Source organism: Psittacula echo (genome assembly GCF_963264785.1).
Source record: "Psittacula echo genome assembly, chromosome: 4".
In the NCBI taxonomy this organism is placed as follows: domain Eukaryota; kingdom Metazoa; phylum Chordata; class Aves; order Psittaciformes; family Psittacidae; genus Psittacula; species Psittacula echo.
The window spans coordinates 83,370,526-83,381,670 of NC_137738.1; the positions used below are offsets into that span (position 1 = coordinate 83,370,526).

General features: G+C 40.0%; 1 protein-coding gene across 1 annotated transcript in view; it reads right to left on the reverse strand.

Annotated features, from left to right (window-relative positions):
- The window catches only part of MLIP (muscular LMNA interacting protein), a gene marked incomplete at both ends in the record, with an annotated part of 110,942 nt that extends 106,914 nt beyond the window's left edge, over positions 1–4,028 (reverse strand). The window contains one exon of the mRNA XM_080616055.1: positions 3,969–4,028. Coding sequence (XP_080472181.1) covers positions 3,969–4,028 — 60 coding nt within the window. The remainder of the gene's footprint in view (positions 1–3,968) is intronic.
- Between the last annotated feature and the right edge of the window lie 7,117 nt (positions 4,029–11,145).

Genomic DNA, 11,145 nt, shown 5'->3' on the forward strand with positions numbered 1-11,145 from the left:
CTATACTTCATGTGCTGCATTTTCACAGGGAGATAAGAGATCAAATAGGAAACAGACAAGTGTGAAATATAATTACAATGATTTCAAATAATAGAGGTAATATGCCTTAATGGAAGAGGACTTCAGAATGTAAACAGACTATTTTGAGCTGAGCCGTCATTTCTACACGGGAACCCTGGAATTACTCAGTCCTTCTGAGCTATGCTAAAATCCTTTATGAAAGGGAAAATTGAGTCCATCTGCTTGATCCAATGTATTTGAGAGTGAGTCATTCTATTTTCAAATCACAAAATGCGCCCTCCATTTCCACAGCCAGTTTCACACAAAGACTCTCTTCAGGATCCTGTCTGCAAAGGAATTTTCCTCCAGGAAGCAAAGACAAAAATTTTTTAACAACAAATTTCACAAATATTACATGAAATATCCTGAAGTGGTAGAGAATTTTATATTATTTATCTTATCCACAGTATACAACGAATGTAAAGGTACACCACCATTTAATAAAACTGTCTGCGAAGTTGCCATTTATGGATGTTATACTTTGAGCATGAACTGGTCTCTATTTAATTGGCACACTGCAATCAGAATAATTTCAGGATTATATAGATTTTGTTCTTTTGAAAATGGGTAGAAATATTTGTAACAAAGTATACAAGCCCAAGATTTTTCTTACACACATAAATATATATATGTCATAGGACTGTGACATTGTAGAAATGACTGAGATGTGGTGGGATAGCTCACATGGCTATAGTGATGTATTGGGTGGACACAGGATCTTCATAAAGATGAGGAAGGTAAGAAGAGGATCTCTCAATGTGAAGCAGCAGCTTAACTGTGGGGAGCTCTTGTACAGGTTGGACAACAGGGTAGGTGAGCACTTGCAGGTGAGGATCAGAGGAGAGGTCAGTGAAGGTGACATCACATTGGGACTGGGTTAAGGACCACATGGCTGGGGTGAGGAACTAGATTATGCTCCTCACAACAACTTCTTTAAATAACACAAGCAAGTATCTGGATTACAGACCCTGGGTTTTATGGAAGACTTTATCTTCCCTGACACCTGCTGGAGAACAAAACAGCAGGATGCAAGCAACCCGGAGGATTTCTGAATGGTGCCAAATATAGCTTCCTGATACAGGCACCAGACAGGCCAACCAAAGTCATGCACAGCTGGATCTGTTATACAGAAATGAGAAAGAAGTGGCTGGGGATGTGACACTCAGTGGCGGGCTTGGTGGTAGTGACTGAGAAATAATGAAGCTGAAGATCTTCTGGGGGACTGAGGAAGACCAGTACCAGAGAACAGATCCTGGACTTTAGAAAAGCTGGCTTCAGCTTATTCAGGAGCTGGTAAGTGGGATCCCGTGGGAAGCAGCTTGGAAACAGATGGAGCTTGGGAAAGCCATCATGTATGTGAAAACCACCTTTTACGCATGCAAGACTGTCCATACTGATATTCAGGAAGACAAGCAGACTTATCAGGACGCCAGCAGAGCTAAACAGGGAGTTTGTAACAGAGCTGCAGTGCAAAAAGGCAGCGCAGAAGGTGGAAGCAGGTACAGATAAGGCTAGGGTGACTCCGTAATGTCTTTGCATCAGCCTTCACCATCAAGGTCTCCCAGACCTCTGTGCTCAGCAGCAGAGTCAAGGAGGAGGAAAGCAACCAGCAGTGGATAAGGACCAAGACAGGGAGGACTTGAGTTAATTCAACCGACCCCTGCCTGTGGTAAACAGGTGGCTGGGAACAGCACTTGGAAATCATACCTGACCAACCTGATTGCCTTCTACAATGAAATTACTGGATTTGTGATTAAGGAGAGAGCAGTGGATGTCATTTACCCTGACTTGCCTCCACACTGTCTCCCACAACATTCTCACATCCTACCCAGAATATGAGGGCCCTAGTAATTGACAAGCAGATGGCTAAAACACTGGCTGGACAACTGAACTTGTTCAATCAACATTCAGATGTTCATTGTTAGTGCTTTATACTGTTCTTGGCTAGAGACCTTCTGAGCTCCCTTTGCACCTGAGTAATCCTATGCTTTTACAAAACAGACATAAAGAAAAAAATAAAATCCAGTTAATTGCACATAATGTCGAAAATTGACACCTCCGAGCACCTATAATACAAAATTGTTCATGAATTTGCTACACTGAAGTTAAACGCGCACAGACATCAACAAATGCACATGTAACATGTACAAATAGTATCTGTAGCACACATTGACACTGCTCCCATGCAGCGTTGGAATATTGACCTGACCTGCATGTAACAAAGAGAAAAGGACAGAATCAATAAAAGCCCAGGAGGTACAAACCAGGGAAAAGTGATGGTGAAATCCATGTAGCAATCCAAAATGAAGGCAGTAAGGCTAAACAAGCAAATAAAGAGATGGGGCAGAGAGGAGGCTAGATGTTGTCTGGAAGAGGACAGGGAAAGGGGCAGGAGGACTGGCGTGGGGCCAGGGCATTCCTCCACTGCCAGCAGAGCTCCATGAAACCCACCAAGAGCACCCTTTTGCCAAGCACCCACAGGATGTGACCTGCCGCTGCTGACAGGGACCCTCTCACCTCACCATGTTACAAGGATTCAGTTTTGAAACAACCAAACAGCGGGTGACCTGGCACAAGAGCTAACATGGCTCCCCTCAGTGGGGTCCCTGCTTGCTCCAGTTTGTTCCTTAAAATTAGTAAATGATGCACACAGAGGAAGTCATCAGAAGATCATTAAGGCTCCAAATGAAGAGCTCTGCACTGTGGAAAAGCCTGACTTAAAGTTGCCTGCTCAATATTTTGTGCACTAAGATGCAATCAATAATTACACAATAATAGTGTCTGTTGACATTGCTATGTATTTTCCCCATACATCTGCTAGAACAAAATTTCAGACATTTCCTTTGAAGGCTTTCCTGAAGCTTTTGTGGATTTCACATTTGCTTTTAATTTTTAAGAGTTTTCCTTATATGTTATATATCAACTCCAAATTCAAAATGAAGTCACTATCTAACATATTAATTCATTAATGAGAAAATGAACAAGTGAAACATTAGACATTAGTCAAAACATCATGCTAAAGCTTTACCAATGTTGCTTTGAATGTTACTCTTTATATAAATACTTCTTTTCATAAAAAAAGAAAAGGTACTTTAAGGCCAAGTCATTACTTTCAGTTTCGGCGCTTCCCCTTGCCTGGGTGAAACTGTATTTAAAACTGTTAACTAACACAAGCTTGTCAAGTCTCCCCTAATCAAGGCTAGTAGAGGCAAATGTCATGATTAAACAAGAGTAAATGCTGGCTCACCATGAAATCAAACTAATGCAACACCACCACTATTTCAGATAAGCGCTAAAAAACTCAGTGCTGATTTGTTTCTTAACAGAAGTGATGGTCACCTTTCTTAACAGCTTTGCAAAGCGAAGAATAAACTGCCCTTTTGTGATATCAAGACTATAGCCTTGTTAATGCATTTCAAGCCCAAGCTAATTAAAAATAAACTCTGGTTTGACTATGTTTGCTTTCTGTTAATAATTCGTTTTGATCACACCTCTTTTCAGTAAGCTCCAGACACACTCCAGACACAGGAAAACAGTTTCTTCTGTGTTTTGCTGATCTAGAGTTAAGAACAATAGTGTGCAAAGACATGAAATAGTCCGAGAAAATTCCAATACAACCACAGACTCTCAGCTGTTGGTTTGGGTTACAATAACAAATTGACATTGAACTGAGAGTTCAGTTTTTGCACTTCACATGCACACAAAATACATTCACAAATTTATGTTATTTCCACAGAAATGTACCATCACAATTAACTTAACATACATGAATGAAGTTTTAATCTTCAAGGTCAGTGGTTAAAGGAAGCCTGGAAATACTCCTATGAAGTACAACAGAAGATTTGCCTCTCCTTCTTATCATTAAATAAATACATACATAAATAGCAACATTTCTCCACGTATCTTACCGTTCGCTTTTCCTCTAAAGCATCTCTTCCTGAGACTTTTACCTGCTTTCCTAACTCCATCTCCCAGGGTGTGGGAAAAACACCCTAATATACTGAGGAGAAGTGATTTAACCTGACTACATGTTAGATATCCCAGTACTTTTGGAGTCGGGAGAGAGACGTATCAGACAGCACTGTGGTGATTTCTGGTCAGCGCGTGTTTCCATTTATAGCTGTTGAAAATCCACAAATAGAAGCGTGGGGAGAGGGCAGGCAGCTGCCTCTGATAACAATAAATGTTGGTTTGGCATTACAGAAAATTGTTCAGGAGGGATTCTGGTTACTGGCCCCATTTACTCCCCCCTTCAACCCCAAAAGCTCATACTGAAAAACTCCATGAAAATAGGTAGCTATTGTCTCAGTAGCACCATCTTGTACTCACGGAGATTATTAAGCAAGTAAAACATCAAATATGATTAGCTGGCACCATATGTTACATGTTATGTTATGTTAGTATGTTATGTAGAGGCAGAAAGCATAGAGAACAGGATTTTTAATTGGTGCTTTAGCATGACTTGATCTTTCTCTGTTGGGTATTTGGGACTGAACTATGCTCATACACATTCATGCAGAGTGTACTGTCCTTTTCTAATATTAGAACATGACATCTCAGATTTTTGAAATGCAGAAAGAATTGCAAAACTTTCAGCAGGCACTGTGAGCACCCCTAAATATAAGAAATGACCAGTAAGCATCAAAAATGAAGTGAATATCCACACAAATGGTGGTTATGGAGTCTGTTAGTTAACTGCAGAAGAATAACTTAGCTCTGGTTCACAATGATAAAGTCAGGAGGCCAATATTAGAAACTGTAGCACCAGGGGAACCTCTTGGCAGCTCTGCTGTGGATGCCAAGGTTTATAACACACCCTCCAGTTGCCACATCAACTGAGCTCATGTTGTCTCGGGAGTGATTCACACACATGACTAGCTCTGCACGTACAAGCAAGAGAAGGGGAAGCACGATGACACAAAATCACATAGAAAATATTTGCTACTGTTAAACAAGAATGTTTAACATTCTCTCTGGTCAATCCGGTTCATTAAGAAATACAACCCCTTGTAAAGCTGGCACTTTAAGCATCTCACTAAATCCTTAGTGAAGAAAACACACATCCTTTTCCCTCTCTTCCTCTCAACATGTTGGTGAAAGAGACTTCTAAAATAGATAGATAGATAGATAGATAGATAGATAGATGATAGACAGATAGACGGACAGACAACTATAAAAACCTTTTTCGTCTTTGTGGAAATGACAGCAAAACTAGGCACACTCCTTTCTACTCATTTCTAGATGGATGCTGTACTCACGTAACCTTTAGACCCTTGAGTAGGAAGAAAAGGCAATCAGAGAAGTCATCACACAACAGTGTATATAGTTTACATATGAAAAGTTGATCAAAACAAAACAACCTTAGAGTTTTCCTGTTCTGAAACATTCTTCAGAACAAAGAAAATTTATTCCAATGACAATTATTTTTCTTTAGTCTCTTTTACCTTCATTTTAAGAAGTGTATGGCAACCGCTACAAGAGTAAATGTGGCAAGGCAAACACAAAGAACCAGTCAAACCTACAAAGGCTGCTGTAGTTGAGGGAATAAATATGAACTTGATGTCACAAGAGTAAAAATACATCCCAATGCGTTTCCCAGAAATGCTGAGATAAAAGAGTAAGTGACATAATACCCAGAGGAAAGCTGTAGCTGTTCTCCACTCTTCAGCAGGAAGGCAAACAGTATTAAGAAGTTAATATCTCTGAAATCTTTTCTATGAGGCTGAAACATATCCCTGTGGTGAGAGACTTGTACAATGCCTTTGCACCACTTAATGTCCTCAAAGGAGGCCTTCAGTGGGATCCAAACAGCAGATTACATTACACTGCTGCTTACATTACTGGTCATTCATGAGGCATGGGTGAAAAACTCCACTCCCATCAACCTGTCCATTTGCAACAGTTATATATCACAGACAAGGACTGGAGCATCTCAGGTGGGCACGTTCAGCTACATGTGCCCAGTGTACTCCACAGCCCTATCCCACCAGTGGCTGGGATACCCCAGCTGTCAGCAGGCTCCCAAACGGCGGCTCTCAAGGGAGTCTCTCCCTCCTTGTGCTGAGGAATGGTTACCCGTGTTGGTAAAACCGCAGGCTGTATCTGGAGTTCATGCTGTGTGTAACTTAGCACTCATACTAACTACACTAAAACATAATCTTCAGTCATGTTTATACTCTCTACTTTCAGGATCTGTTTTCATGTGTCAGCTCACCCACATGAATGTTAAAGGTGATCACTATGGAAAGACCAGGGAAGTGACTATGAAGTGACTTCACTCATAATAATTCCATGTAAGATGCTAATGTTAATAATTGTGGTTACTACAGCCTGAATAGGAGATTCCATGGGGAAAAGGAAAAAAGGGTGAAAATTAAAACACTATGATAAGGAAAGACCTAATTTCTCATGGATGGAAATTCATACTCTGTATGCATCATGCTGCTGACACTGCAAGTGCTAGGGAGCTGGAGCAGACTGCATTGGAGATGGGAAAGGGAGTAAAAAACAAGGAATGCAACAGAGTACGACAGCTAACTTCATGCCATCATGTTAAAATCAGGAAGCACAAGAAATACTGAATGCAAGGCTCTTCTATGGCCTGGATTCTAATCCATAAGGACCCTGGAGGTAGCACAGAAAGGCTGACATCTCCTTGTTATCTACCACACCTTGTTTAGCATGACATTTGAAGACTAACTGGAGGAAAGACCATGATCCTAACCATGTGAGAATTTGGGTTTATATAATTATGGGAGTACATTTCTTATTCCTTCATAGAAATAATGGCTATTCTACTCCAAGGACTTTCTAAGACACCATTAGTAACTGCATATTTCCTGCTTTACTTCACAAGGGAAAACGTAGTAAACAAGTGCTAAGTAAAGAGCATGTTCTACACATCGCCTAAATTACTGTGCTGTTTTCAATTACTTCTTTGTATTACAGTCACTGGTCTCTCGACACCTGTTTTTCTTCTCAAAGCAGGACCTAACAAAAGGCCAAGAGATGAAGTTAATGGGGATAGGAGGGGTGGTTTGTTTGTTTTGTTTTGTTTTGTTTTTTTTTGCAAGAGGTAAGTGCTGAATATTCAAAATAGAAGTACTATGTAAATAAACCATTTAGGCAGATGTATTTTCTGTGCTCATTTGATCTGCTGTTCTTGGAGAAGGAAGCAAGTGACTATTGTGATGTTTGTGGGTCACTTTCAGCTGTGTTTTCACTCGTGGTTACAGCAATTCTTTTACTTTGCTCATTTTCATATTCAGCCTGACTTGGCTGTAGCCCAGGGCTGCCAGCAAATGACTGTATCACACATCATACATCTGCACCACTTCATTCTATTTGCTCAGCATCAAACACACCATAAGCATTCAACAGTCAGAAGTCTTAATTCTGACCCTGATGTGCTCAATCATATTATACTCAGTTAAAAGCCACCTACTTTATTCACAGTTATAAGAACTACGATTAATACAGAACTCATATCTGCAGTAATATTTCGAGGTCTGATATGGAGAGAATTTCTGTCCCACACTTTAAACAAACATAAAAGCTAAAAGAAAACCCAGTAGGCTCCCTTACTACTTGTAACCACTAGTCTGGCAGAAGCTGCAAATAAAGCTTTCCAGGTTATTTCTGGTGCTCACCCTTCTGTCAGCCCCAGCATGTCATGGCAGCAAGAATCTCTTACGTTACTCCAGCACGACCACCCAAGGTCACACGCACATGCCTGGAAACTTCAGGACCTCAGCAGTGTTTCTAGCTGGTATTTCATGGCATGCTCCTTACAGAAATGAAGAGCGTTACAGAGCGGCTGGGACCGTACACGGAGCAGGCTTACCTTCCAGGCGGCCAGGAGCCAAGGGCTGGAAGCTGATCCTTAGGAGAGGTGGCTCCGCATTCCTGCCGCGGCACCCGGCAGCTGCTGCTGTCGCTCCCTTGTCCACCCCGCCAGCTCTGCAAACATTCACAGAGCAGAAGGTAGCAGGCGTGGAAAAAGAGGGAAACATCACAGGAACTACAAGTCTCTGCTTTGCACATGAGGAAGCAGAGCCCTACGTGTCATGTACAGGGAGCAGGAGGCTCCTTGGCAAATTTTCTCCAAAGGGGAAACTTTGAATACATTTGAGGATAAAACCAAGGAAGGTTATTTCAGTAGTACCATAAATGGATTCTGAGAGCTCTGAGCATTCTCTGACATGGCAGTCAATGGAAGTTGTGAGTGCTTAAGTGCTTTTTTTCTCTTCGTAGGGCTTTTAAGTCAACTGTGTTAAAGTGGACTGTCCTGCTGCTGGCAAGGTCCTACATGTGCTGCCCTCCAGGAGTACAGACAGCAGTGGAACAACTGACCTCTTTTCTGTTGCACACCCATTGTTTCAGATATATACACGATGTTCCTGAACATTACTGCTATACCCCAGGCTGTAAAATATATTTCAATAGGTGCATTGCAAAAAAAGAAATCTTCCCTGCCATATTCAGTGATACTGTTTGCCTTGCCTTCTTTCACAATTATAGATGTGGCAATGTTGAGACATGGCTAACAAAATACATTAGGAAAGCATTAAATACCTTGTTAACTATCCCTCAAGTGATGTGGCAGCTGGCAAAAAGGAGAAGCCAGTTGCCCATGGAAAATGAGCAACTGCTCCACAGTCAGGCAGTGGGCTTTTTCTAGGCACCTCCCAGGTGAGCAGCAAGCAAGAGCACAGGATATGAGCTGTCATTAACAGGCCAACTCCCATCATACATTTTCTACCTTGTCTCGCCCACTTTTATCAAACACCAAACCTCAAAAGATACATTACTCAGCACTGATAAGGACATGGGTACCTGACCTCCACCTCTACCCCTCTTTTGCAGAAGAAAAATGAAGTATAATCACCTGCCCTAGCATATTTTTTGCTTAAGCAAAGCCTGAATACATGTGTAACAGAGGCTTTGACTGATGGATTTTGTGTTTGGCCGTTTACAAAATGCACACAGTCATTCACAAAAACATTTGAATTCATTTGTCAACTTGTGTTCAGGTTTTTTCCACAGAAAGTGCTACCACCGTAAGTTTATACCCACAACGAAATCCTCAACACTGCAATATGAAATGTGCTTTGAAATCAAACCAGCTGAAAAGGATAAAGTGTTTAAAAGTTATCCGAATGCTGACAGCATTTGGTTAAAAGCACGTAACTTTGATAGAAAATCTTTTTACTTCCAAGACCTAATGAAGAATCTAAAATAAATATCAGTACATGAGGAGGAAAAGGAATGAAATTAAGAACTCTCAGCAGCTCTCAACTACAACTTTTCCTGCAGCCCATGGCTGGTTTATAACAGCAAAATTTGTTTACTTCTTCTGCAGACTAGGAAGACATAATAAAGCAATAATAAACAGTATGTTATTAGTTGGGTTGCCAAAGATTTTATAGGTTCTGAGCTTGATATTTTTGCAATATACATTGATCAAACATTAAGTCATTATGGAAGAACTCAGTTTATTTGGAGGAAGAAAAGGTATGGGAAGCAAATATTTTTTAATATAATTTCATTTATCAGCATCATTTAAGCTAATTCAAATTAGAATCCACATAATACAGTCTTTATTATTAAAGCCATAGCAGATTCTAAAGTAATGTTCATTTTGCAAATGAATGAAAATTAGTGTAATATTCCTATTGCTATATTCAATTAAGATGCTGATGTACAAGATAATGAAAAAGCCACTGTGGATGCAGTTGAGAGTCAAGAGAAATCTTGATATCATAGTGTTATTGCAAACCTATCTTTTCTAGATAAAATATCCCTTTTATCAGTAAGAGATATTGTTCTAACTCTGTGACAGCCATACTCTCCTGGGAACTTACTTGTTCCAGAAAAGCCAGCTACCAACATTCTTTCTAGTCAGATATGAATGATCACCTGAGAAATGCTGCAGAATGTGATTAAAAGATGAGGATTTATCAGGCACTGAGTTGTCCTATATTATATTTACAGGAAAATAAATTGATACCCATCATAAAACCCATAAATGCATACTTTATGCACATGAAAAAAAGTCATGACATCCCAGTCTAGCAGAGCCAGACCCCACCTCTGATTTAAGGCAGCACCACAGAACCTCAAATAAAGATCAGTCCCAAAAGGCTCTTCTTAAGCACCTCAAAATGCACTACAAACCTGAACAGCAGTGAAGAGAATAGAAGGAGAGAACACTGTTATACAAGAACATTTGCTCTTAAAAGCTTATCTTGTGTATACACACACATATATATATACACAAAATACTGGCATATCACAGTAAGTAAAATTTGAGGTGTTCTGCTTGTACGCAAATCAGGAAAAGAAATAAAAGAGTCTCAGTTCCTCAAGTATAAGAAATTGATTTTCAATTCACTTTCAGGTGTGTAGTTGTGTAAGATGCCTCCTGCATTTAGATCTCATAAAACACAATTTACAGGTCCTGTCCAAATCTGATACACATTTACCTAGAGAAACTATTCTTTATTACACTAGAATAAGATAGAGAATTCCAATGGAAATAACGTTTGGAAACAACATTTCTCTGCAGGGAAGAAAAAAAAACCAAAACCAAAGCAAACCAACAGCACTATGTAAAAGACAGAAAAGGATTTTTTATTCTCATAGAAAATGACATAAAAGGAACAATTCGAAGGAACCTGGGGGTAGAAAAAAGAGTGAGCTGTATAGACAAAACATGGACACAAGTTTTAAAAAATACCCCCAAAATTATACAATTGTTTTCAGTGTGGGTCCAAATGCGTAAAGTACCTTCTGAATAAAAATCACATGCTCTTTCATCATTGTATTTAGGTTCTGCTGGATGCCCTTACAGGTGGCTATTGAAACATGTGTTCACATTCACATAACCTCACCCAGCACATTTTGGTTCAAGTGCGCAGGTTCTGGTCAAAGGAAAGTTCAAGGCAAAGAAATACAAACATGGGATCTGCTCCCTCAGCTCAAATCCATTTTCTGTGTAATGGTTTTCCCTACAAATAAGGCATAGTGGTTCAACTACTACATTAAATGTAATCAAACAATGGGAAAAAAAAAAACATTCGTGAA